The sequence below is a fragment of the Ursus maritimus genome, unplaced genomic scaffold (genome assembly GCF_017311325.1).
Source record: "Ursus maritimus isolate PB19 unplaced genomic scaffold, ASM1731132v1 scaffold_36, whole genome shotgun sequence".
NCBI lineage: Eukaryota > Metazoa > Chordata > Mammalia > Carnivora > Ursidae > Ursus > Ursus maritimus.
In genome coordinates, this window is record NW_024426230.1 from 1,412,901 (window position 1) to 1,440,741 (window position 27,841).

At 52.6% G+C, this 27,841-nt stretch overlaps 2 protein-coding genes across 10 annotated transcripts in view; both read right to left on the reverse strand.

Annotated features, from left to right (window-relative positions):
- Positions 1-634: 634 nt before the first annotated feature.
- On the reverse strand, positions 635-11,085 carry AJUBA (ajuba LIM protein). The gene is made up of 8 exons (XM_040620714.1): positions 9,805-11,085; positions 6,996-7,097; positions 5,251-5,318; positions 5,056-5,118; positions 4,209-4,339; positions 4,076-4,127; positions 3,270-3,338; positions 635-2,790 (listed from the first exon to the last, which is right to left on the reverse strand). The coding sequence occupies exons 1-8, from the start codon at positions 10,838-10,840 to the stop codon at positions 2,665-2,667; spliced, it is 1,647 nt and encodes a 548-aa protein (XP_040476648.1). The 5' UTR covers positions 10,841-11,085; the 3' UTR covers positions 635-2,664.
- Positions 11,086-14,461: 3,376 nt separating this feature from the next.
- Positions 14,462-27,841, reverse strand: part of CUNH14orf93 (chromosome unknown C14orf93 homolog) — a 21,546-nt gene continuing 8,166 nt past the window's right edge. For 2 of the 9 annotated variants that reach the window (XM_040620718.1, XM_040620722.1), the window contains exons 3-8: positions 23,399-24,159; positions 20,915-21,235; positions 17,137-17,198; positions 16,810-16,913; positions 15,803-15,915; positions 14,462-15,531 (exon numbers count right to left, since the gene is read on the reverse strand). In XM_040620718.1, the coding sequence (XP_040476652.1) occupies positions 15,112-15,531; positions 15,803-15,915; positions 16,810-16,913; positions 17,137-17,198; positions 20,915-21,235; positions 23,399-23,998 (1,620 nt within the window). In that variant the 5' untranslated portion in view covers positions 23,999-24,159 and the 3' untranslated portion in view covers positions 14,462-15,111. Of the gene's footprint in view, positions 15,532-15,802; positions 15,916-16,809; positions 16,914-17,136; positions 17,199-20,914; positions 21,236-23,398; positions 24,335-26,281; positions 26,384-27,841 lie in introns of all 9 variants that reach the window. The other 7 variants (XM_040620716.1, XM_040620720.1, XM_040620715.1 and 4 more) reach the window with 5 other exon arrangements.

Below are 27,841 nucleotides of genomic sequence, written 5' to 3' on the forward strand. Positions count from 1 at the left end.
TGAGGAGAAGCAGTCGCCCAGCGAACAGGAAGAAGGCAAACTCTTGCAAGGCAGGGTACACTTGGGAGCCTGCCAGTGATGACGTGGGGTGGCGGGGGCTGCTCTTCTGCCACGGCCTGCCTTCCCTGGGCCTGTCCTCATCAGATGCTAGCACTTGTTTTTCCCCGGGAAGGAGGGAGAGAGTAGCCCCATTGGCAAGAATAGTCTTGGGAAGCCCTGGGGCCAGCACAGATGAGCGTAGACCCAGAAAGGAACCAGCTGGTCAGCAACAGATGGGAGGCTGAAATAGGGAGCTAGAAACGAAGGGGGGGGGGTGCTTGGGTGGCACAGCGGTGAAGCGTCTGCCTTCAGCTCAGGGCGTGATCCCGGCGTTGTGGGATCGAGCCCCACATCAGGCTCCTCCGCTGGGAGCCTGCTTCTTCCTCTCCCACTCCCCCTGGTTGTGTTCCCTCTCTCGCTGGTTGTCTCTCTCTCTGTCAAATAAATAAATAAAATCTTAAAAAAAAAAAAGAAAGAAATGAAGGGTCGGAGTGGACAAGACCCCCAAGAGTCAAAGAAAGGATGGATGTAAAGTTATACATGCTTGCCTGGATTTCCCAGGCCTGAAGCGGCCTGGTGAGAAAATTGCCCAGAGTCTCTGTATTCACTTATTTAATAATAATAATTCAGAAAAAGCAACCCCAGCTATAGATCAAGCCACCTAGATTCAGAACATTTATCCCTCCAAAAAGTGCATCCCCTCCAGCAGTCAGTGGTATGAATGTGGGCTCTTCCTCTCAACCATACCCTCACGCACAGGCCTCTCCTCTGAGACCCCAGCTTGGCTGACATGGCCACCTTAGAGTAACCCCGAAATGCGGGATTTCTGTTCTCAGGAGTCACCATTTCCAGTATGAAGCTCTAAGTGACAGAGAATGAAGACTAAGGATCAAAGATTATCAGATTAATTTGCCTCAAACCAAGTCACCTAGAGACAATTAGTCTCAAATAAATATTTATCAAATCTGCAGCACTTTCAAAAGGAGTTAGCAGAGTCACCCTTTGACTTTTTATTGCTCTTGTCTATGTAGCCTTTAATTATTAGTCAACGGAATATGCCGCATGGTTGTTCATTTGTTTAGAATATATTGGCATTTTTAACACCAGGAATGTAGAAGTTAGGCCAAAGCATCAAAATCGTATGAGCTCCATTATGTTTTCCAAGGCATTGAATTTGTCAAGGAATATTAGATTAAGAAACACAAAAAATGATACACAGAATGTCTGTACCAATTATAGCTGCTAGAAACTTTAAACTTTTCCGAAAAGTGTCTGAAAAGTAGATAATATAGGGAAAGATGTCCATAAAAGTAGGAAGCCATTTCATCATTTACAAAGTGCTCCAAATTTGATAAACTTACGTGGTTGAAAGTAACTCAGAAGTACTATTGGATGAAGAGATATAAATCCTTAAAACACCTGAAACATAACAACAATAGAACACCCAATGGCTATAAAAACACACCAAAGGGAACTGAACTTTGGGCAAACTGGTCATTAAGTGAGGTAAACTTCGGCAGCTCTTCCACCCATGGGTCTTGTCCCTGCGCTTTCAATAAAACCATCTTTTCTGAGCTGAAAAAAAACCACAAAAAACCAGTGAAGTAAACTTTAAGTGTATAAGTCTCCCATGAATTGGCTTTAAGGGACCGATTTTAGCCAAACGGACCAGAACCAGGTCAAAGTGGGTCGCCCCTCTGGCTTCCCAGTACCTCAGATCTTGGGAGTTGCAGGGGCTGGAATCCTGGATCCCTCTGCGGGGTGGGAGGTCTGGAGTGGTGAGCTATGTGAGGGGACGGGGGTGACAGTGACCTGAGAAGAAGGGAGTGAAAGAGCGAGTGTGTGTCTGTGAGTGTGGCTCTCTGTGTATACAGTGGCTGGAGGGCTCCGTGCGCCTGCACCTGGGTGCGTGGCCTGGCCTGAGGCTTCCTGCACGGCTGGCCTGGCCCCTCCACCCCCAAAGACCCACTCGTCACGTCCCCGAGCTGAGAACAACCCAGGACAGGCATCCACCTAGGCTTCCCAGGCCCAGGGGAGTCCCTGAGAGACAGGCAACACAGGCAGCGGATCCACCCGAGCTGCCCCTCTTCCCAGCACAGGGCTGAGCAGCTCTCCTGGTCCTTAGAGAGAAGGTGGCCAAGAAACAACTCATTAATAAGGTCCAGTTTCTACCTCTTCATCCAGATACAGAGATAAGATACTGTGGTAAGAACCCGCTGACCCCGTATCTGACCTACGTGGGGGGTGCAAAAGAGTGAGGAGTGTTCACGATGTCCTCTTCCTATAATCCAAAGCCAGAACACTGCTTGACTTATGCTGGAGATACAGACGTGAGTCAGACCTTTAGAAAGTACTGGAACCTGCCCGTGCACGCCTGAGGATAGGCCACAGCACAGGCTGCGCACGTGGAAAGAAAGCCAGTCACCCCACCGTGGCAACTGGAAGGCTCCTTGTCCACAGTCCATTTGGAATGTCATATCTTTGGGTCTCTGGCCCTTGGGGCCCTCCCCAGAGGACTCTTCTGCCTGGCCTGGGAGTGCGTTCCTTGCCTCGGCTGGCCTCAGCGGGGCCCTCTGGCCAGAGGAATTTGTCAGGGGTGGCGAAGGCAGCAGCGGTGACCGCAGTTCAGATGTAGTTGGCAGGGGGCTGTCGGGCACTGAGCCGCTGCATGTGACAGCCGTGGCAGAGCAAGTGCCCATCCAGAGGGAAGCAGCAGCAGCCTTCCTCATCACTCAGCTGCATCCGGCAGTCCTAGGGAAGAGAGACACCCAGTTCACCCCAGCCCGGGGAACCTCGGCCATGCTGGGAGTCTGCCCTGCCTCCTAACGACTGGAAGAAAGGGGGGGTGAGGTCGGAAGGGATGGACTCCCCGAGGAGAAGCCCGAGAAAATACCTCAGCGGGACAGCAGGTGTCGCTGCCACAGCAGGAATAACGAGACAGCCACCCATTTGCAGTGGTTACCAGGAGTCCCCAGTTTAGTCCTGTCCTCCCCCCACCCCCACCACCATCGGGGAACCAGATGCAGAAAGGACTCAACACCCAGGACCAGAGAGAGTGGCTGGAGGACGGGAGGATGGGAGAGATACTGTAGACAGGTCGGAGCACCTTCCCGGTTCCCAGGCCTTAGACCTCTCCTACAGACTCGGGCAGTCCAGGGACATGCCTCCTCCCCCAGCCCTGGTCCCCTTCTCCAGATTCTCCTCCAGGAGCCCTGGCTCCGAACACTCACCTCACAGTGGTAGCACTCAAAGTGATAATCTCGGTCCATCGATATCACCCTCACAATGTCCTCACAGCCCTGAAATGATGCAGACCCCCACAGGATGAGCGTAGCATGACAACCCCAATTCTGCCCTCCCTGCTACGGGCCCCTTCCCACCCCAATGCGAAGATCATACGAAGGCCTCCAGAGAGAACTCTCTGCAATGATCCACAGCCTTGGAATGGCCTTTGCAAATCCTACTAGAACTTTGCCCTTCCCCTTCCTTGATGCTTCCTCTAGTAGGGCACGTCCTCTCACAGTCTTCCCTCTGTCTAGCAGCTCTAGCCTTACCTACCCTCCGAGCTGTGGCGAGGGAAAAGGGGCAGGCAGCCTAAGTAAAGTAAGCTAAGCTGGGGACAAGGAGATCCAGTAGGCTCTGGTTCCTCACTGGCTTTTGCATTCTCTCCGTAGGCCACCGTGTAGCGCACACAGCATAAATCATTGCTGACATCTTCCTACGAGCCCTGAGGATTCTTCCCACCTTTTTCTAGCCCCTACATCTGGGATCTGGTGACCCTGACCTCAAAGAACGTCTCCTCCTCTGGACTGGGAGAGACGGGATGAAGCCTGGGCCCAGTGAGGCTGTCAGACATGTCCAGGCCCGGATGTTAGGGTCAGGGTGGTGACCCTGAGAGCAGAGTCACACGGGAATCTTCGCAGAGTACATTCCTCAGCACCACCGCCTCCCACGGGAAGCCAGGCCGTAACGTCCCCATCCCCTTCCCAGGGGCAGCAGCACTGGCTGCCCCGCAGGAGAACCCAGACATACTGACCTCTGAGGGGAGGATGGGCTGGCCGCAGGCCGCACACTTAGGAGCATAATTTCTGAAAAAGAGAGGGCAGAGATGGTTGAGGTTGGGGAAGCCCCGAGGCCAGTCCACACCGCACCCCAGGGGGGAGACTCACTTGTGGTAGTCAGTGACACAGTACACCTGGTTGGAGAAGTCCACTGTGAAGGGGATGCCATCTAGACACTTGTTGCAAACGATGCAGCGGAAGCAGCCTGGGTGATAGGACTTCCCCATGGCCTGCAGGATCTGGCTCACGGGGTGGGAGGAGAATCAGTCTCCCTCCAGTCTCGCTTCTCCAGCTACCCAGTTACCTGCGGTGCTCCCCACTGCCCCCCAACCTCATCTAACTCCCTGCTCTCCTCCCAGAACAATGCTATGTAATCGGAGGGGCCCAGAAACCTTGAAAATGGTCTCAGAGAGCATCCAGGCCAATGGTCCGACCCCGGGCTGCATATCAGGATCCCTCGGGGAGCTTGTAAAACCCATCAATGCCTGGGCCTCACCCCAGAAGTTTTCACCACAGTCTCTGATGATGACCCAGGCACTGGTTAGTTTCTTGACTTCTTCCTAGGTGACCTGCTAGGGTTGAGGGCCACTGATCTAATCCTAGTCCTCCTTCTTATGGAAAAACAACAACCACCAGCCTGAGTTCTAAGTGATCCCAGCCAGTAGCAGAAAGGGGATTAAGACCCAGGACCCCACACTCCTAGCTTGGCTGTGCCTGCAGAATTAGGCAGGGACCAGACCACAGAGGCTTGGGGATGGCAGGATTAGGGGTCCAGACTTGACGCCACCGGCAGAGGGAAGCCACTGTGAACGCTTGCTCTGGGGAAGAATGAGATGAAAGCGCCTCATGTGGTGATAGGGTTCCTCCCTCCGCCTCTTCTCAGTACCCACTTAGGCCCTGGAGCTACCCCTCAGGCCCCCAGCCTCACACAGAGGCTCAGCTGAAGGCACTTTACCTTCTCCAAAATCAAGTGACCACAGACACAGCATTTCTCAGCTGCCTCCTGAAACCCTGAAAACTAGGGAGAAAGAAAAGACCAAGGGAGGATATTACAAGTAGAGAACGACCTGATGGGCGGAACCCCAATGGGCTACCAAGAAGGGGGTCCCAGTGTGGGAGCCAACTCCAGGCCAGGGGCCCCCTCACTCACCAGATAATCTTCCTCACAGTACACAGAGCCGTTGACGCTGTAGAAAGCCTTGCAGCGCAAAGTTCGCCCTAGAAGCAGCAGACAAGGGACTGGAGCCATCCCAGGGTCCACGTACACGGAGTCCCCACCCCAGGGTCACTGCTCTCCAATGTCGCAGGATGTATGTAAATCTGGACTGTAGTACCCATGCTCCTCACTGCTGTGTGTCCTCCCTCTCTACACAAAATCCCATCTGATGCAATTCCAGTTTACTTTGGTCTCACTCCTGCCCACTTCTGCTCTCCTCTGCTCGCTGCTCCTCCAGTTCCTGCCTCAACAGTTTTCTAGGATCCTGTCCTCCCTCGGTGAGTGCCTTCCTCTCCAGTGCATGGGAAGCCACCAGGGAGAGCAAAGCCAACCGCAGGCTGGGGTACAAGGTAAAGGAGCTCTGAACAAGGTGCTGAACAATGCCCACGGAGGTGGTCGCATTGTTGCAGCCCTTGCCCTCTGGGACCTTTCAACCTCTTTGCCTGTGCACGGCCATCCTGCTCTCCTCGCCCTGTCTGTCTTCCTCCAGGGACAGGCTCAGTAGAGGTCAGGAAATACTGGCATTACTGTTGGGAACAAAGTGCTTTGCTTGGGAGCAAAGTCAGTTCCCTCTCCCGCTGCACTAGACTACTTCCTCAAGATGAGAGGAACCCAGAGAATCCAGGATCTTCTGTGAGCAGACAAGGCATGTGACCAACACTTAGGAAATGCTCCAGGGTGTCTAAATTGTGAGGGAGAGGGGAGGAGTGACAGCCAGGGTGGAGAACGGGCAAGCTTGCCGCCTCCTCTGCCCTCTCCGGTTCGAAATCTCTTCCACCTCTGCCCAGTGGTTTGGAAAAGCTGACTTAGAAACTCATGAGACACAACGTGGGTACAGAGAGGGAAAGAGGCACACCCAGAAGAAGCCCTATACACAGGACAGACAGATGGATGAACCTAAGAGAACCGGGCTGAGGTGGGGGGTGGAGGGGCTGGATGGGGGCGGTGGTGGTGGCTGGAGTAGGGGGAGAGAAAAGCTGAGTGCTGGAGTCAGACAGGCAGAGATAGGAGATTAAAGGTTTAGCAAAGGAATCAAGAGTGGGCAAGCAGTGGGGAGGGGTAATGAGGGAGGTGAGGGAAGGGCTGGGGAGTTAAGGCCGCTGGGAGCACCCCCCCCACCCAGGCGGGCCTCCTGAGCTAACAGTGGCGGGCATTCCTGGAGCGTGATGTCATCAGCTTGGCATGGCCCTGTGGCCTGCACTCCAGCGAGGTGGCTGAACTCTGACCAGCCAAGAGAAAACCCCTCTCTCCGCCCCCCATGGCTCCCCATTCCCCAGCCCACCCCCACCCTTCCCACATTCCAGTCTTTCACTGTCGCCCCAGGCAACTCAGACTGTCCAGGACCAAACCCCACCAAGGAGAGGCCGAGGAGGCCGGGCTGGAGTCCAGGCTGGGCAAGCAAGGAGGCAGAAGAAAGAGGGAGGAACAGAGGGGAGGAAAAAGGCTGAATGTAGAAAGGGAGGGCTGACTCCAGAAAGCAGACCCAACATGGCGGCTGGAGAGCCAGGTACAGCACAGAGGAGGGAAGGTGGGGCAGCAGTGGGCATCCAGATACACGGCGGGGGGACCTGAAGAGGCACAAGCTCGGCCTTCCCTAGGCACTTGTGAGTGTGTGCGCGTGTGGGGCGTGCTTGAGGCCTCAGGCCGCCCCGTGCACAAGGCCCAAGGGCCGCACTCACCACAGGAGCAGCAGACAAAGCACTGGGTGTGGTAGAGGCTGTCCAGGGCCTGGCAGGCGTTGCTCTGCCCGTAGATGCCTTTGTTGCACTTCATACAGGTGCCTGAGGGGAGGGAAGAGCTTGTCAGCGTCACATCGGACACCCCCAGCTCAAAACCAGGGATTCGGGAGCTTTCCTGACTGCTCTTTCCAGATTGTTCCGGAGCACCCCGAGTCCCAGCCTTCCTTTGATGACAAGAAATGGGATGCAGCGAAATCTTGGCTGAGCAGACCCATTCTTGTTTGCTGATTAATCAACAGATATTTTCTGAGCATCTATTTTGTGCCCAGCAAAAACAGGGTGCCCGATACTGTGGAAAATTGGAGAGAGTCAAAGATATAGTCCTTGACCTTCAAATGTGCAGATAATTGTCCGGGAGAAAAGACTAACAAGGCAAGGGTATGACCCCTGTTGCACTGTGTGGGACAAAGAGTCACAGATGCCAGTCCATAATGGCCCAGCAGCGGACTCCAAGAGAAAGCAGGCCAGGCCCAGAAAGCCATCCTGGGACCTCAGTTTCCCCATCCGTAAAATGAGCTGCTATGTAGCTACAGAACGACTTCTTACTGCTCCACACCGCCAGGCTTCCAAGGATGGAAAGAAGGAGATGGCTCAGCAGAGGGCCCTGTGCAGAGGGGACCATGTGAGCATGACTCCTATGGGGAGGTGGCTGCTAAGAATGTAGGGTGTGTTCCAGGGACTGGAGGTTGCACAGGAAGGTGGGGGAAGGGTGACAGAATCCCTAATGTCTCCCTGAAATCTATCATGGGAAGGATAGAGCTGAACTGCTATTCTCTGACCCCCCCCCCAAAATACATACACCTGGCTCTGACACCCGCCTTTCCTGGGTGTGTTCGTCCCTCCCTCCACTCCCCAATTCCAGGCCCATGAGTGAGGGCTAGGGCCTGTCTTTGGGGAGCAGATCCCAACGGGCCCGCCTCACCCCGCCCCACCTCTCCCCCTCGGCACACTGCCATACTCCTTGCCTGTTGGGGCCCATCCCAGTCTTTGCCCAGGGGCTTGGGAGCCCGTGCAGCAGCTGCAGCAACTGATGGGCCCAGGCCTGTCCTGCTCCCACCCTCTGGCAGCTGGGCAAAGCTGTAGCCAAGGAAGAGGGCCCCTAACTAGGGGCCAGAGTAGGAGGGTACAGTCAGGCTGGGAATTCTGTCAGCGGACGCAACCCGACTCTCAGGAAGAAGCAGCCTCTAGCTCTGGGGTCAAAGTGCCCATAAGAGTGAACCAAGATCACCATGCCAGGGGGGCCCATCAGAGCCACTTCTTTGGGAAGCCATGGACATTATGGGAAGACAGGCGCAAACTGCTCAGGCATGTTCACCTCGCCGCCTCTAACCCAGCATATCCACACCTAGGTTCTTCCTGCCGTTTTATTGCACTCGGTTGAAGCTCCTTTCTTCCTTTTCACTCTGATGGCTTGGCCAAAGAGACTTCTTTCACTCAACTGCCCCTTCTCATGGGCCCCAAAAGGAAAATGCTAAAAGGATCCTGTCACTTAGTCTCCCTTGACCAAAGCATCATCTACTCTAGGCTTTCCTCCCTTAGGATGGGAGGACTGGGGTTGAACCGGGCAGGGAGGGCCCTGTCGGCCTGCAGCCCTGCTACCTCTCAACTTCGGCCTCAATGTGCCCTTCCTGTCCACATTTCTAGCCACAGAGGTCCAGAGCAGGAACATGGATGGTGGGAAAGGTGAGGAGAGGCCCACGGGCCTTCCATTTCTTTCTTCCTACCGTGTTAGCGTTTCTTTATGTAACGAAGTGGTGGCTGTGGGTCTTAGCTAAAAAGATCCTTCAAGATCCCGATATCCCCCGGTAGCTGAGGCATATAATCAATCAATACTCCTTAAAGGTAATCGCGTGCGGGAGAGAGCGAGCGACCAGGTTTCCTTAACAGAGGCAGAAAATAACGTGCTATTTCTAGCCTGAATTCTGAGCAGGTTGTGGCCCAAACTGAAGGCCAGGTTATTTCTGGCAGTTACACAGGGTCGTTAACCTGCTAGGGATGCTGGTGTCCAGGTGGTTATGGCTTCTGCCCTGACTTCCGGAAGACGGGGAAAATAGAAGCGGACACCACCTGGTCTCCTCTTAAATGCCCACGCACGCAGCAAGCCAGCAGGACTGGGACGAGCCAGCAGCAGGGTCCCTGCTTTCGGTCCCAGAGCGCTTCACCCTCCCTCCCAGGCTCCATCTCCCCGACCGCGGCCACGGCTCCGCGCGTGTTAGCAGGCAGCAGCCCCCGCCCCCTCTCCCCGCCACCGCACCCCACCCTCCGCCCTGCGCCGCGCGGCCGACCCCGCCCGCGGGCACCTGGAGCGCCCGGGCAGGAGCCGGCACGCACGCGGCCCGCCCGCCCCGCCCCCCACCCGCGCATTCCCCGAATTCCTGCGGGCGGAGCTTGGGCCCGGGTGGGGGCGCGGCGCGCAGAAGCCTGCAGGGGCACCGCCGCCAAGGGGGGAGCAGGATGGGGGGATGCTCTCACTCCCTACTTGGTCCCCTCCCTACCAGGCCTCCTACCGCGAAAAACGGAGGCTCTAAAGCTTCAACTGGGACTCACGAGATAATCAGGGGGTTGAGTGTAGCAGGAATAAGGAACCCCTGGTCCATTTGAGACCTAGTGGGAAGGCAAAATTCCTCCTGCCTCCTTTCTAGCTCCGCGTCTCCGCCCCCGACTTCCCGGCGCCGGCAATTTGGGCCGTCGGGGCAGTGGGGAACGAATGAGGTGACGGGTCCCGTCCCTAACCACTTCTCTCACTCACCGAAGTAGTCCTCTCTGGCCTCCGGCTCCCGCATCCGGGCCCGGGCGGCCTCTGGAACGAACGGACCCGGCGGCTCCTCGAGACCCGACGGCTCAATCCCCGAGGGTTCTCCGCGGGCGCCGGCTTCTCGCCCACCCGTGCCCACCGTCAGGCGCAGCAACGCTGTTAGCTCATCCTGGTATCGGGCGCCCGCAGCGCAGTCCCCATAGCCGGTCACTGAGTGTCGTCCGGGTTGCGCCCCGCGTCTCTCCAAGGGCCCTGCCGCACCCACTCCGGCTCCGGCTAGAGCTCCGGGGCTGCCCAGGGCCGGGGGATATGAGTGGCGGCTTTCCTGGCAGCCGAACCCCGCGGGCCGATGAGCGCACAGTCGGTCCAGGGCAGCGTGGAGCTCCGGGTAGGCGGACGGCACCCCTCCAGGGGAATAGCCCGCTGGAGCCCCAGCCAGGGGTGGGCCAAACAGGCAAGGCCCGGCGGGCAGGGGGCTGCCGTGGCGCTGGTCGTAGCCCATGCTGATGCCGCTGGTACGATTGCTGCAGGGTCGGCTACCTCCGGCTCCGCCTGCCCCCGCCCCGTCCAGCAGCAGGCTGCCCCGGGGACTAGACGGCTTGCTGGCGTCACTGGCAGAGCTACTGGCGAAACTGGAGCGGGGGCTTAGAGCTGGGGCCGTGGTCTCCAGCCGAAAGTCGGGGGGCAATGACTGAGGTAGAGGCAAGGCCCGGGCGGGAGGCGGCCCCCCGGGAAAGGAGCCTTCGTAGCGCTGCGCCTCAAAGGAGCCGCGCGGGTTCCGCTCAGCGTCCAAGGGGCCCTGCTCCCGGGCTGGCTCCAACGGCTCATCCCCAGGTCCCCCAGTAGCTCCACGGGGCCCTGATTTCCTAGGACCCCCCAACCCACTCAGGCGCCCCTTGCCCGGCCCGGGGGTCCCATCAGACCCAGACCGGCTAGATTCACCCTTTCTGCGGCCGAACTTGGCGCTGCCGGAGTCCGAGAGCCTTAACTTCTCCAGCAGGCGACTGGCTTTCTCCCCTAACCGCTCCATGCCCTCGGGCCTGGGGCCTCCAGCCCCCTCCCCGCCCGGCACCCTGCAGCGTCTCGGCAGCCGCTTCTCTTTCCCAGCGGCCGGACTCCGGTTCCCCGGGGGTACGGGGTAGGCACAGGGGTTTAGCGGGCGGCCCGGATGCCCGGCGCCGGGAATCCCGCAGCATCCCCCAGCGAGAGGGGCTGCTTCCCCCCGCGCTTCAGGGGTTAAGCGGGGCCAGAAGAGCCTACGGCCGCGGCTGTCCCGTCCGCAGGTCTGTCTGTTCACGCGTCCACTCGCCCGGCCGCCCCACTCTCCCCAGCCCCCGCCCCCCTCGCTCTCACACTCAGCACAGTCCGAACTTCTCTCCCAAACTTTTGTCTGCCTGGCCGGATCTACTTTCCGGGAGAGGCGGAGCGCTGTGTGTGAGAGGAACGGGGTGTCTGCGCAGGGATCTCTGGTACGTCGGCGGGGGAGGGTGGTGCCGGTGCTAACTGTCCTGGAGGTGGAGACCAGCCGACTGGAGGCGAGAGCCGGCCGAGGGGCAGTTTGGGCAGCTGCTACTACATCTCTCAGGAATTGGGACCGGGAAAAGTGGGGGAGGGGGAGAGGAACTCTTTGTCTGCAGTTGGAATGCGCGGAGGGGCACGGTGGAATGTCGCGGTTCGGCACGGGGCGACGCGAGGCATGTTCTGCGCAAACATCGTGACTTTGTTCCTACTGTGGGGACTGTGGGAGAGATGAAGAGAGACTGGCACAGAAGTAGTGAGACAGGGAAAGATCCATAAAGAGAGGGACAGGGAGAAAGAAAGGTAGATAGATACATAAAGAGGTTCAGAGACGCTTATGTGAAGAGCCCAGAAGGGCGAGGAAGCCCGCGTAGAGCGGTGGTGGAAGACAGGTAGCGAAAGAAAGGGGGAGCCGGAGCAAAGGGATGGGATCGTGGGTGGTGCGGAGACGGAAGGATGAGCGGACTAAGAAAAAGGCAAATTTGTGCAAGTCCAGACAGAATGAGCCCAACAGATAATCTTGCAATAAAAGGACACCACTCTGTGAACCCAAAGCTCTGCGACGGTAGGGAGGGAAGGAGCTTTGGTGTCTATGCAAGAGAAGTGAGGAAGAGGGTTGGGACTCCTCTCTACCGTCCGGTTGGACAGATAGAGGAATAGAAGACACCCCCTGGTGTTGGGAAAAGAGATTTTTAACAACTATTTCAGGCGACTATGGGGATAGAAGGCCTGGTTTTGAGGCTAGCGAACACCTCCCCCTTGGCGGGCCTGCAGGAGATTGGTGATAAAGAGTCAAGTATTAAAGAGGAAGAAAAGAAATGTCATTTAGACGAGCTAGCAGGTGAAAATGATCAGGGTGGAAAAGGGAAAGAAGAGACTTCTAGTGTTGGCCATATTGGAAGGATCAAGAATAAGGAAAGGAAGAAAGGGTGGCTGAAGCTGAACGTGCCTAATTGGATACCAGCGCGACTGATTTTGCCCTGACTAGCACGTCAGGGGCAAGGGGTGGAGGAGGTAGAATGGGGAAGGAAAAATGATTCCTTTGTATTTAGATAGTAAATGAGAATGAAAATTATATGCAAACAAATCATGCATATTATTTTCATTTCAACATTTTGAACACCTTTCATAATCTTAGTGTAGCCTTAGGGAATGGGGAAGCAAAAGAGGTTAATATCTTTGGGGAAATTAATTTGGCACAAACTATTTGGCTTCTTTGTCCTAGCTGCATTGTCTCCCTGACCTCATCTCTCTGGAGAATCAGCCTCTCTGTTTCCCTGTCAGGCCTACAGCTTTTCTCTGATCCAGAGGAGAGTTCACTCTCAGACTAGAATCAGGGAGCACTGAAAGCATTAGTAACAGAGGGGGGCTATCAGATTGCCTCCAGAACCTGCTGGGAGCGACATCTTCAGAATGAACCAGAAAGCTCTCCCTCCTTTCCTGTCTCCAGATGGGCAAGGAGAACCTGGATTCTTCCAACTACTTAAAACCAAAATATCCACAGAGCCTCTTATATTTGGAAGCTTTCCCACTTCGGAGTGAGGATGGGAGAGTGAACCTTACGGGAAGTTGAGAAGCCTTGAAAGAAGGCGCATGAGGGAGTTGGTAGTGGCAGCAATGGGCACAGCTGGGATATATATTTTCAGGGGATAACAAGAACCAGAGACAAGTGAAGGGGCAGAGGGATGCACTGAAGGCGTGCTCGGTGGTGCTCACGACCTCGGGGTAACCGCTCCATAGTCTCAACTGGAGCCAGGAACTCCACAGGCCCTGTTCTCCCTCCTCAAGACTTAAATTACGAACTATGTACACAGATGGCTCCCAAATCCTTATCTCTAGCCCAGACATTTTTTCTTTTTTAAAGTAAGCTCTACGCCCAACGTGGGGCTTGAACTCATGACCCTGAGATCAAGAGTCGCATACTCCCCTGACTGAGCCAGCCAGGCGCCCCTTAGCCCAGACTTTCTTAGACTTAAAAACTCAGCTGACTACTAGCATCTCCACTTGGTTATCTCAGAGGCGTACCACACTCTCAACTGACTTCACCTTCCCTGCCTCCCGAAACTGGCTCCTCTAGCATCCCGAGTAAACGGCGCCATTAAGCCCTCAGCTGCTTAAGCCAGAAACCTGAACATCAACCTTCTGTCCTCCTCCCTCCACCTCAACTAAGTCCTGTCACCAAGCCCTGTCAATCACCAAGTCCTATCAGTTTGGCGTCTTAAATAACTTTCAAATCTGTCCTTCTCTCACCATCGCTTTCTGTCCAGCTGTCTCTTCTCTCCTGAGCCACTGCAGAAGGAGCCCCCCACACACACCCCAGCCCAGCTTTGTCCGTGCCATCCATCTCCTACCGAGGGCAAGGGATTCTTCTCAAACACAAAACTGATCACCTCGTTTCCCTGCTTACCACCTTTGAACGAATTCTCACTGCCTTCGAACTGAAGTCTGTATTCTTTAAGATACTTGACGTCTCCGTGTCTCTCCAGCTTCTCTCTGCACCATCCCCTCCTCAAACTGTTCTGCAGGAGGATGGCAACTCCTCTGTGCTCTCTCTTCCCTCTGGATTTTCGTCCTTGCTATTCCCTTGTTTGGAACACTCCCGGCCTCCCCTTCCCTTCTGGTTAACGCCTCCCCATCTTTCAGGTGCCAGCTGAAGCACCGCTCTCTGAGAAACCTTTCCAGAGCACCCGAGCAGGTCAGCCACCCCTGCTGTCTGCTGCCGCTGCACCTTACACTCCCCCATCATCACCCTTATCACAGTTCATTTCACTGTCTGCTTAACTGCTTGGCTTCCTGATTAGATAATAAAACCTCTAATCAGCATCTAACCTGATCAACAGTGTACCCACAGCACCCAACACAGGACCTGACACCCAGTAAGTAATCAGTGTTTGTTGTATGACTGAACAGAAGGCCATTTTTACTTCACAGTCCATTCAGCAGGCACAAAGTTTGTATGCAAGTGTGTGTGGGTGCCTGTGCGTGTGTACACACGTGCACACACACACGCACCCACACACACTCACCCCTTCCTCAAAATACAGCTTGGCTGACAGGACTAAGAAATAGCTACGAAGCCCCACATACTGCTGGGTCACACGGTGGGAGAGCAGCTGCCAGTGAGACACGGGAACTCTTTAAGCTTTAATTTCTTCATGTGTAAGATGGGAATAATAAAATCTGCCTTACATAATTCAATAAACAATAGCCGTTATATCTTTATCCCAATTCCCAAATAGGAATGGAGCAGTGCTCTGCTCAGAAGACTCAAGCCCATGACTGAAACTGCCCACCAGGGGGCGGTAGGGCCCTGGACTGGTCCAGTGCTGAGGCCACTGCAGAGCCAGACTGGCAGTCAGGGGGAGGCAGAAGGGACAACCAGGGCTGCTTCCCCAGAGCTTTGAGTGAAACCAGAAAGAAAAACAAACAAACAAATAAAACAAAACAAAACCAACTCAGAGACTGGGGCATATGTCAAGAAGGCCTCATGTTTCTTAGACCCACCCTCCTCCTTTTCTCAGCCCAGGCTCCCCGAGGCACTACTTGTGCTTAGAAATAAGCATTTTCTGGCTTGCCATTCACGGGGAGCGGGGAGGTCCCCCTCCTAGGTAAGTCTTTTATCCCACCACAGCTTCTACTTCCATTGGGGGCTGTGGTAAGAAGAGAGACAGATTTGCTTTCTCAGACTGCCGAGGACATCTTGTCATTTGGGAAAGCTCCATGGCCACTCATTCCTGGGACATGGGGAGTGGCAGATGCTAGAGTTATTCTTGGTTATAGATTTCATTCATCCTTTTCCACCTTGATTTCAATGAATGAGTTCAAGTCAGGACAGCAGGTTTTGTGGGGTTGGTCAAAAGGTGGGGAGACAGGTCCATTCTCATCACCTCCCTCATCTTCCTCTTCTTGGAAATTAGGATTATAAAGTTCTGGTGGAAGGAGCTGGGCCTCAGCAGAAGGTAATCGGTCTGAGGGAGGCCCATACACACGGTTGGCTTTAGTGCCATGTTTAGAGTTGGCATCCAGGTGGTAGCAGAGCTCCGTGAGGCGCTGGGCCCGGAACCGGGGAGGCCGGGCCACCCAGACACCTGGCTCATTAAGACTGTCCTCTTCATCTGACATCAGCTCTTCTGTCACATCCTTCCACAGGCGTTGGTCCTCAGGTCCAAAATGCCTCATGATGCTGGATCGGTTGGCAAAAAGCTAAGGTAGGAGCCCAGGGCAGAGACAGGCAGAGAAACAAACTATGGATTAGATTTGGGGAGAGGGTTCTCGTAGGAAGAAGGCCGTGTAAAATCTGTGTCTGAGAGAACCTAGCCCCCAAGTCATCTTAGAACTGGCTCCCCCCCTCCTCTATCTGCCAACATTCCTGGCTCTCAGCCCTATTCTCAGATGCCACATCCCCTGGCCCTTCCCACTGCAGCTTAGTAGGGTTTAGTGTTTAGCACCTTGAAAGGAAGGCCTAGACACCTACCCGGTATCTGCGACTTCGAAGCTTCTTCTCCTCTTTTTCCTTCAGGCCTTTAAAGGGGTTCAGGGAGTTGCGGTACTCACGCCTCTTAGTGAGGAAGTAGGCTACACAGGCTCCTGGCGAAGAGGGAGAAGGGACAGGGCAGAGAGCAGGTCCTCAGCCATTTTTTTCTGCCCTAACACTACTGGCTGGGAGGGTGAGACTCAGTCTAGACAGTGGGCTTTCTCACAGACCCATCAGCATCTATTTACTCTGCTTTGGTTTGGCTCTCTCTGCCCACCTCCCTGTCTAGCACTGACTCCCCCATTTCTCCCACTGGCACACAACAAGTCTGAGCTTCTGTAGCTCCCTCCCCGGACCCGGGCTCAATTGAACCCATTCCCATTCTACTCTGCTGGTAATGGATTACCAGTGCTTTTTCAGCAGAAGCTTTCTTAATGCTTCAGGGCTAGCTATGGGCAAATAATAGAAGAGTAAGGAAAGTAGAAAACCCAGGATGTAATATTTAGGGAGAAAAGGGCAGGCCTGGATTCTGACTTCCTTTTCATAACACCCTAGATTCAGGCCCTGCTGGAAACATCATGCCTGCTGGTGTTAGCCCTTTCCTTCTCCCATTTTCATTTCAAGCAGGATAGGGGAATAAAAAGGCAATTAGAAGCAATCCTGGGCGCCTGGGTGGCTCAGTTGGTTGACCTTCCGACTTGATTTTCGCCTTGGGTCGTGCTCTCGCGGTCCTGGGATCAAGCCGTGTTGGGCTCCAAGCTCAGCACAGAGTCTGTTTGGGATTCTTCCCCCCCACACCCCGCTCAATCTCTCTCTCTCTCAAAGAAAGAAAGAAAGAAAAGAAAAAAGAAAAAGAAACGATCCTGTGAAGATGTGAGAATAGCCAAAAAAATGTTTTAAGTCCACTATTTTCAAAACCACCTAAATCATCTCCATTATGCCTCTTCTCTGACCAAGAACAGCCAGTGGAAAAAGGATGAGATGGGAGTTAATTCAGTTTTTCTCACCTTTCAGCTCCTTATCAGTGTAATTGTGGGGACTGGTCACCAGCTCCTGCTTGAGCTTTTCCAGAAGGAACTTCACTACTGAAATATTCCAAGAGGACTTGATGCTGTCACAAAGAAGATTGTGAACGAGGCAGTCAGCATTTTAAAAGTCAGGCAGAGATTCCTGGCACAAATCACCTTTGTGGTAAACTCCCCCGTGGCCAAGGACAGGATGCAGGGGCAATGGTGAGGGCAAAGCCTTAGCCTCATTGTTATACCGGAACAGCCCTCTACTTCCCTCTTGTTGGCAGAGTACCTTGTGATTCTTTTCCCTCAAGAAGATCATACCTTTCAGACCCATTGAATCTCTTGTCATTGGTGATGTGGTTATGCACATTGTGGACCAATTTCTAAGGGGACAAAAACAAATACAGATTCAAACCAGGAATGGATATAATGAAACCCTCCTCTGATCCCTAGGCATTGTCCCTATGGGGTTTTCTGCCTGAATCCTTCCCATAGTCTGGGCACCATATCTGTTGATGCCCCTTCTTAGCCAGAGAGCCTATCTAAGTCAGTAATTCGAATGTCCTCCCTTTTGTGGTCCTTATCATTTAACTTGTATGGGGACTCCAGGATCATCCCTGGTCTTACTTCATTTTCTGGGAAATATGAAGGGCAAAAGGTCTCAGACATTTTCACAAACATACTCCTTCCTAATAGCCAGGAGACAGCAAATATACACCAGGACTACTGCAAGTGGACTTTTCTTCAGGGCCTCTATTCTTGCAAATTTTAAAGTTTTCTTTACAATATATCTGTATTTCTTTTAATCTAAAAATGTCTTCTTATAATGAGCACTGGGTGTTACATGCAACTGATGAATCACTGAACTTTATCTCTGAAACTAATACTACACTATATGTTCATTAATTGAATTTAAATAAAATAAAATTTTTACAAATGTCTTCTTAATCTTCTAGTAAAATTGATGACCCAGGAAAATGCCCTCAGTATATTCCTTCGCACATTACCACAAATCTCAAGGGGACACACACCATGGTCTGAAAAACACAAACCTAAAATAACAGAGATGTGAAATGCAAAGGACCTTGGAGACGCTATCACCCAACCTCCCTTTCACATCATTCCACAGGCTTTCAGCTTTGCTTACATACCTTTAAGAATGGGTTCTCACTACTTTTTCGAGTCAGCTTTTTTACTGTTGAACATGTCTGATTGTTAAAAAGTTTTGCCTTAGACTCCAAAATCTGGCCAGTTTTGCCCCTAACAGCACCTAAAATCTTTGAAGTCTCTCATGTACTCCCCAGGTCTTCTATCCGGTCTAAATAGCCCCAAGTCCTTCGGCCATTCCTCATGACACAGTGTCCAGACAGATGCCTCTCGAAACCATCAGGCTCTCTGGCTGGCCAGTGTCCCTCGGACAACGTGGCAGTGGGAACTGAATCTAATCCATCAGTGGAGACCTGGCCAAAGGGAGCATTACTTTGCGGAATGGCACTCTACACTTCTAGGAATGAAACCCAAGATGGTATTAACTTTCTTAGCAACCCCACCCCTATTCCTAAGGTCACAGTTTCCATTCCTAGTGAGCCTACAGTCAACTCGAGTCCGTTTTTCACACGGATTACTATCTCTGCCATTCTGCAACTGTTTTGCTTTTTTCAACTTTGATGCAGGATTTTACATTTCTTCTGATTAAATTTAGTTTTGGCGTTTCTGATGGTATTTTCATCCCAAGCTCCCTCAGCCCTTGGAAATTCCCAGCCCTAAACCAACGGACTCATATCCTGATCTCCGGGCTTCCGCTTCAGCTGAGAAATCCCCAATTTACCCTTCTGCCTCTGACTGACTGACCATATCAGTTTAGGAAAGTACTGTCAACTTTTTATGGTTAGGGTCTCCACTCTATAAAGAGGAATGTTACTAAATTAGCTTCGTATTTGATATAGTTATTTTACCTGTTAGAAGTCCCAACTTCAGGAATCACAAAGGATGGGTGAAGCCTTCAGAAAGAATTGGAAAGTGTTGAAAAAGAAAGGAAGGAAGGAAGGAAGGGAGGAAGGAAGGAAGGAAGGAAGGGAGGAAGGGAGGAAGGAAGGAAGGAAGGGAGGAAGGAAGGAAAGAAGGGAGGAAGGGAGGAAGGAAGGAAGGAAGGGAGGAAGGGAGGAAGGAAGGAAGGAAGGAAGGGAGGAAGGAAGGAAGAAAGAAAGAAAAGGAAAGGAAGAAAAGGAAAGGAAGAAAGAAAAAAAAGGAGTTGCACAGCTTCCGATTCAAGTGGCTTAGAAGAGATCGGCTGATAAAAATCAAGCCAGCCTTGAAGCGGAAAGGGAAAATACTCTAAGACAGTAATAAGTGTTAAGACTGTAAAGGCTGCTGGCTCCCCTACCTCCTGGGTGAGCTAAAAATAAATACATTTCCCCACGGGTGGCTGGAATCTCTCGCATTCCAAGAAGTGAGTGGTTCCCCTTTGGTCCTTTTGGATCCCTAGCAGCAATCCATAGCGGCCTGAGCAGACTGGAGGGACACCTCTCTGATTCCTTCCCAGAGCTAAAGGCTGGAAGACTGAAGGCCTGCAGCTAACCCTCTCCGTTGAAGCCACCGTCTGGCACAAGAACATTTGAAACCTTCCTCTGTGATGGGCAGCAAAATTCCCTGGCTGGGCCTCCAGGGCCTTTCCAAGCACTGCAACAGACAGCAGGAGGGGTGAGCACACTGCCCTCCTGTTAGGTCCTCAGTTCCACCGGGCTCTCCAAAGGGCAGGCAGCAGCCAAGCCTCGGCCCCAGACCTCTCGCAGGAGGAGGTAGGCAGAAGAAGCAGGAGCGGTCAGAAGTCCCATTTTTATGCAAATTGTAATTATCATGTAGTTATTCATGATTTAAACACTATGAAGTTTTGGGAAATCCCTTGCGATGCATTTCTAGGTATATGCCTCCATTTCTGTCACTGGAAGCAAGAGCGGCCCTCTTGGGCCAGAAGTTTGTGACAGAAAAACTAAACCCATTCCCTATTCTTGATTAAGTGAGCTATCCCTGAACATAACCAAAATTTAAAAAGAAGATTAGAAACCAGTTGATTCTGATTATAAATGGTATCTTCCTTCCCAGGGAAGGAAAGAACCCCTCGATGTAAAAACAAATCAAATGAAAGGGAGGGTAAGAGTCAGGAGCCCTTAGAAAAGGGAAAAAGAAGCAAGAAGTAATGAAAGAAGAATCTTCAGTAAAGATGAAGGAGGTACTCACCGTACCTGGTGGGCTTCAACCTTTACTAAGACTGTGACAAGAGGAAAAGGGCTAGACTGTGACCAGATTTCAGGTGGGTGTGAATGGTGAGCTCCCCTCTTATCCAGAACCCTCCAGTGACTCTATCAGCCATGAGCCAGAGAAGGGAAATGCCTTACAGCTCAAATGAACAGAATCTAGGTAAAGCACACCCCCCATGGTTATCGGAAGGATGTTTGAGGACACAGAGGTGATCCAAAGGACAATGGTCACCCTAGAGCAGGATTTCTCAACCCTGGCACGCTGGACGTGTTAGGGAGAATCATTGTTAGTGGCTGCCCTGTGCACTGAGGGTGTGCAGGGGTGCTCCTGAGGCTCCAAGCCACTCCAAGTGTCAGGCAGAACTGGTTCAGCCCAGTTCCTTCCCTGCCAAGAGCTCTTAGGAGCTCCCTAGACTCGCCAAACCTCCATAATTGAGCTGAGTGTCTAGGGGCGCTCTGCGCCTTTGGGGTTTAGGACCGCCTCAGCATACCCTGGCCATCCTGCCAAGGGGCCCTGAACCACTGGTAATCTGCAGGCCGTTTCCAGTGCCACCCTTCAGTGGTCAGTCTGCTCGGTCCCTTAAAGATCTTCCCATTAGGACTGTTAGCTCACCGGGAGAAGATGTGATCTAATTCCCTTCTCTTTAAACAGAAGATTTCAATCTATGTGGAAAAGCCTATCCCTTGGGCTATGGACCCATCTGTCTCCTTCTTGCCCCTCCCACTCCAATAGGATTCAGGATACCATTCATTCAATATGGGAAGTTTAAAATCAACCCACACTTCATTCCTCACTTCTCTCTCCAGACTGAAGAAAAATGTATAGAATTGAGCTCACTCACGGAGAGTACCAGATCCCGCTTGCGCCTGGAGTTCTTCTGCCCACTCCCTCTGGTCCTGCATGGGGAAGCGGTAAACCCTAGAGAGTGTCTCAGCTCCCCTGCTCCCCCGGGGCCTGACTCTTCCAAGGCACCATCCAGCGCAGCAGCAGCACTGAGCATGTCCTCGGGGCGGGGTGGTGGCAGCTTGGTTCCATTTTCTGGCCCTGTCTCTGAGGTGGCCCGCTGGATAGCCAGTTGTGTGGCGGGTGAGAGCTGCTTGGCATAAGCAGGGACCAGCACCCGCTGTACCGCACCCTCAGAGGCCACATAATCATCCACCAGCTACGGACATAAAAAAGAATAGCCTATTAGCCATCCGGGCTTGGGGGAACCTGGTCAACCATCATTCCTTGGCCAAGGATAGCGAACAGAGAGTGGAAAGCAGGGGGAATCCAGCACAGTCTGTAATGGTCAATAGCTTGTTTCTCTGGGACTCCTACAGGAGTGTTGGCAAATATTTCTTGGATATATAGGGCCTCTTGGGTTGAATCATTACCCATAGGACTGATTACAAGGACAAGGCTTGTTTCTGATGCTCTATTTGTGAGGAATCATCTATGATTTGCTCTTGGGTATGAGAACCGTAGCCAGGCAAGTATTTTGTCTAAAAGGGATTGGGGGAGGAAGTGATGATAAGAAAGGAACACCAAGCAAGAGAAGGAACAAGAAAATAAAATGATAACAACAAACAGGAGAAACAGGAGAAAAATTGGAGCAAAGAAGGGAGATATATAGTCAGAAATTTCTAGAGAGGCTGGCCCTCCCAGCCTCTACGCCCCCCCCCGACCCCCCTCCAATCCCTTCACAGGACATGTCTGTGTCCTCACCTTGATCCCGCCCTGGCCACATCTGACTGTCACTGTCCTGACATCCACTTGCTGCCTGTGCCCTCACTCAAGGACATACAGGGCAGGGAAAGGAAGGAGGGAGGAAGGAGAGAGAGGGAAGAAAGGAGGGGGGATTTCTGCAGCCAAGAAAACAAAACAGTGAAAGTGGGGGTAAAAAAAACACAGAAAGAAGCGGGGGAGGAGGCTGAGATTTATAGACCTGTGAGCTGCTTTCTACGCTGTGAAATCTAATTCCATCCTGTCGGCTTGGAAGCCTTCCCTGCCTGACAGAACCAAAGCTCAGGGCATCGCCTGGCCTGGTACCTGGTACCCCCTGCCTCCTCCCACCTCCCTGCAGCCCCAAACCCTCTGCCCCAACCCCCAGAGTCCTGGCTGGGCAGTGTGGGGCAGGTGGGCAGTGGCCACCACCCACCACATGGCTAGGCCTTCAGGGAGCAGTGACCAGCTGCAGCGTGACACTGGAGGGGGACAGGGGGCTTACACATTCATGTCTCAGATCTAGCAGATGGGCTGGGAGTTTCCTCCCTCCCATCTCCCTGGTGTGTTCTGCTCCTTTTCTCTTTCCTGGGTGTCTGGGCCTTGTTGTGTGTGCGGGAAGAGGAAAGAGAGGGGGGGGGGAGCATGGGGGAGGAGAGCTGACAGACCTCCCACTGTCTCTCAAGTGGTGACACATCTGTTACTTTCCCATCTCTGTAATCTCCCTAGTTGCTCCATCTCCTTCTTGTACTTCCATGTGCCACACTCGGCAGTTTTTACTACACTCAGCCAGGGTTTTCCTGCTCAGATGGCCCTGAGCAGGAAAGAAACTGAAATAGCACAGTGTACTTCTGTGTCTTTTCCTGCTCACAAAATATGCGTGCTTGCTTTCCTCGCTCTCCCAACCTGTCTCTCCCTTCCCAGGAACTCCCAGCTGTCCACTTCTCGGCCTCACGCTTTTCCCTTCCCTGTACTGCCTTCCCACCCTCTCCCACGTTCTCTTGCGCGCCCAAAGTCTCTTTCCGTTTAGATTCACTTTTCCTCTATGCTCTTTTCACTTTTCCTCCTTCCTCAACCCTTCATCTCCACCTGCCTCCTTCCCTCCCTATACCTGTCTTTCCGTTCCCTTTGTCCTCTCCCTATCCCTCCCTCTGTCCCTCTCTGGCTCTCCCTCTCTCTGCACCTCTGCCTCTCCCCGCCCCATTCCCATCTCTCTATCTGTACTGAATTCCTCTTGGCAAGCAGAGGGCCCGTGATAAAATATGAATGAGCCGTCTGTGCGCGGCAGGCCTCCTCGCCAGGAGAGGCAGAGCCCGGGGAGCAGCGGAGCCAGCTGTGCAGGAGGAGGGGGCACCCGGGTCCCTGAGAGCCAGGGGAGGGCGCGGCCAGCACCCCGCGCGCCAGAGACGCACTCGGGCCACCGAGGCTTCGGCGGAAAGCAGGCGAGGGCTGCCCGGCCCTGCCAGGACGCCTCGTGCTGTCCTGTGTCCGCACAAGAACACCAAAAGCAAGGCTGAAGGCTGGGAAGAAACCAGAGGGAGGGAGAAGGCAGAGGGACGGGCCAGGAAAAGCCCCCGGGAGCCACCCGCGCCACCGCCGCCCGCTCTGCGGCCATACTCACGGGATTGAGCAGCGGGGCCGCGTCGCCGGCCGTCAGGGCGCAGCCCGGGAGCCGCGCGTCCCTCTGCGCCGCCGGGAAGCCCAAGGGCCCGGGCCCCACGGCCGAGGCGGCTCCCACCTGCCACAGCTCCTCAATCACCACCTGCATGCCGCTGCCCACGCTGTCACACTCCTCCTCCGCCGCGGCCGCCGCCTTGCAGGCCTCCCCCGGGCTCTCCTTGAGAGGCCCCGGCTCCGGGGGCGGCGAGCCGTGCGCCCGGCTGGCCCCATCTTCATCGGGGGCCGAGGCTTTCCCTTGCCGCAGCTCACCCACCTCCTCCTGCAGGCGCTTCAGCAGTTCGTTGTTGGCCCGGGCCAGCCCCAGGGCGGCCTCGGCCAGGCCCACGGCCTTCTCCACCCGCTGGTAGATGATATGCAGGAGCTGCTCTGAACTCTGAACGGCCAGGCCATGGCCGGTCACCGTGATGGGGGTGCTGGCAGGAGGGTTCCCGCCCTGGGAGCCCGCGCTGCTCGCACTCGTCTCGCTCTTGCACGCACAGCAGCAGCATCTGGCCTCGCTGCCACCGGGAGGGGAGAAGAGGATGGTGGCACTGAAGGACATGGCGGAGGGCCGCGGGAACAACGGCGCTCACACTGCCGGGCTGCTCCCAGAGGTGTCCCCAGTCGGCTCGACTCGAGGCGGGTAGGAAGCACTGGCCTCTTTGGATTCACTTTCCTGTGTCATGGAGGGTGACCAGAGGAGCCTGGGCACCAGGCGGTGGGCTGTGTGAAGGAGGAGTAGGCAAGCTGTGAAGGAGCACCCGATCCATGGCTGCCTGTCCTCCGTCTGCAGAAGAGAGATGCCTTCTTCTATCTGCAGACCCCGGGCTCTCCTAGCACAGCGCGCTGGGGGTCCCACTCACCGCTGACCCAAAGGGTGCTGCCTACACAGGCCTTCCTGTTGAACACAGTGTCAGGGGGTAGAAGGCATTCTTCCTGCACCCAAGCATGGAACACCCCCCACCCCCCGCCACGCCAACCTAAGGAACAGAGGGGGGGGACTCAAAAGGACCCACAAGCATCTGGAAAGATGAGAAGATTAAGGAAGAAAATGCATATCTGTCTTTGCCTCCTCACTATCTTTGCGGTAATAACAGTCATTGCCTTTTGTCTCCTTGACATCATTCCTTAAGGAGTTCAGAACACATCCCGCAGGTTATCTCTACCACACAGAAGCTCTAGGAAACACATATTACCCCAGGTCCACCGAAGAGACATGCAGACGAGTTATAGATCTTTTTCAAGGTCAGAGGGAGACGGCAGAATCCAGTTATTGCTACTTTCAATCTAGTGTTTATTTTTTTTAACTGATAACCACTTTTTGTTGACATAAAGAATCACGATTCTACCCTCTCTATAATTTTCTTACAGATGCATTCAGAGTAAGACTCCTAAGTAAGGAATATACCGACAGCCCTCAACATGTCACCAACCTCACACTATTGTATCACTGATGCTTGGGGATGGGGCTGGGAAAGGAAGGGGAAAGCTGGATCAGAGAATCAAGCTGCAGTGACCCAGGGCCACACAGCCCCCTGGCTCTCACAGTTGTGCGTCTGAGCCTCCAGCCTCTGAAAAGGAATCCAGCTGCTCTGAATCCTACAGCTGGTAGCCCCAAGGACCTCTGAGACCCCTCATCTCCACATCTCAAGCTCCTTGAGGGAGGGGCAAAGCTCAAAAGGCCTGTCTAAAGAGCTCAGCGCTGCCACTTTGCCCACAGGACCAGCCCCATTCAAGAGGAAACCAGAATATGGATGATAAACCAAACTGCCTCACTTTTGAATCACCCTAGGTAAGCAACGAAACTACTCTAGGAGGAAAAGAAAAAAGGTATGGGAGGGTTGGATTGTATGACTGAGAACTGTCCAAGGAGCTTCATGTTGTCTTTGCTAAATACTTGATTATAGAAAAAAGAATCCTTCTGCCTGAAGCTTCCTAAGTGACAGAATCTTAAGTATGTTTACAGTTTCCGCAAGAGATCCGTTTCCATCTTACCCTGTAAATTATATCATAACACCACAATTAAAAAAAAGAGGAGGCGGGTAAGAGAATTTTCTATATATTGAGATTTGGGGGCTTTTTTTTTTTTTTGAATCAGCCATCTCATTTCAGAAACAGGTAATAATCAATGCCTCTGAGGTACTAAAATGTAAATCTGACAATGCATTTTAATTACGTTTGGTTATTAAAGAATACTCTTTGATTTGCTCTTTCCACCTTTTATATCAAAAAAACATTTTCTGTGCCAGGTAGTCACTTGTAAGGACTTCACTCAAATCCACTTGCAGCTTCTCTGTCATTAGGGTCACTGGAAGGCACAGCTTAACCTAAAACTAAAGGTTAGAGGAAAGCACTAAGCAAGTCCTGCCAGTTTATGGGTGAATCATTTATATATCCTTTCCCTTCCTGAATAAGGGCCTTCACTGTTCTTGCAGGGTTTTTAACCAACATCATGCAAGGAGTTTAACCTGAAACATGGCTATTGCGAGAAAGACAGTTATGTAGAAGATACAGATGGTTGCCGATTGGGTTCAATATTTGTAAAATCAGAAACTAAGACGCAGGGACACCTGAGTGGCTCAGTGGGTTAAGCGTCTGCCTTCGGCTCAGGTCATGATCCCAGGGTCCTGGGATGGAGTCCTGCATCAGCGGGGAGCCTGCTTCTCCCTCTGCCTCTGCATCTCCCCCTGCTTGTGTGCTTGCTGTCTCTCTTTCTGACAAATAAATAAATAAAATCTTAAAAAAAAAAAAAAAAGAAACTAAGATGCATCAGGTTGGCACACTGGGTGGGTACCCCTTCTGGTACCAAATTGACAAGGGCTACGTTCTTGCCCCAAACACTTACTCTTTCTTGCAAGAGGCCTTTACCCCTGCCAGTGCCGTGCCTGCCTTGAGCCCTTCCCCTTGATTGGTCTTTCCCAAGTCATCATTCCAAAACAGCACTGAACTGGAAGTAAAAAAAAAAAAAATATATATATATATATATATATATATATGTGTGTGTGTGTGTGTGTGTGTGTGTGTGTGTGTGTACACACACACATATGGTTCTCATCCTGCTGTATGCACTACTTAACAGCTGTGTGTTCTTGGAGAAATGATTCCCTTTTCTGAGCGCCAGTGCTCTCGTCTCTGCCTACTTGGAATGTTCTTGTGATGATTATACATACATAATATATGTAAGGCACCTACAGAATGCTGGCACGCGCTCAGTGCTTCACAAATAGCAGCTGGATGATATTAAGATTATTCCTGAAATATTCTGTGTTCCCATCCTGGACCCCCGTCCTGATTTCCCAATCTTGAAAAAATGCAATGGCTTGAAATGGAACTTGGGAGATTTCCCCCCTAAATTTAATAACAGATTTCTAAGAAACAGTAAATTCAAGTCTACCAAGATGCATGTATACATATAAGAGCTTCTCTGATGTACATTAGAAAGGTAATTGAGAAAGCAGGGTATTTGCAATTTACTCTTATGAACTGGCTTTAGACTGGGGATAATATACAACTCTGCTAGCTTTTAATGATAAATATATTTTCATATTTGTGTTGACATAAAAAAATCATGATTCGGGGTGACTGAATGGCTCAGTCAGTTAAGAGTCTGACTCTTGATTTCGGTTCGGTCATGATCTCAGGGTTGCAAGATTGAGCCCCACATTGGGCTCTGTGCTGGGTGTGGAGCCTGCTTAAGATTCTCTCTCTCTCTCTCCCTCTCCCTCGGCCCCTCCCCAACCCAAATCATGATTCTACCATCTCTATAATTTTGTTCCTCAATTTCTTTCTACTTTTCTACTTTGTGTATTAACCTAACTATGTCTGGGGCACCTGGGTGGCTCAGTCAGTTAAGCATCTGCCTTGGGCTCAGGTCATGATCTCAGGGTCCTGGGATCAAACCCCGCATGGGGCTCCCTGCTCAGCAAGGAGTCTGTTTTTCCCTCTCTCTCTGCCCCTCTCCCCAACTCATGCTCTCTCTCTCATGCTCTCTCAAATAAATAAATAAATAAATAAATAAATAAATAAAATCTTTAAAAAACCCCAATAACACCCTAACTATGTATGTCTATTTTATTTATTTACTTTTAATTATTATCGTTTTTTAGAGGGCGGAGGGGCAGAGAGAGAGGGAGGGAATCTTAAGCAGGCTCCATGTCCAGCACAGAGCCCGACTCAATCTCACAACGCTGAGATCATGACCTGAGCTGAAGTCAAGGGTCAGACGCTTAACTGACTGAGCCCATCAGGTGCCCCTAACTATGTCCATTTTAGAATGTCACATTCAGAGCAACAATTGGTGTGCTGTTGTTGTTGTTTTTAATTAAGCTGTCTATATAAACCCGGTAGAGTGCAGTGTAGCAGAATGGGTATTCAAATAACTCTTTTTGGTTTCTGTGGACATTCC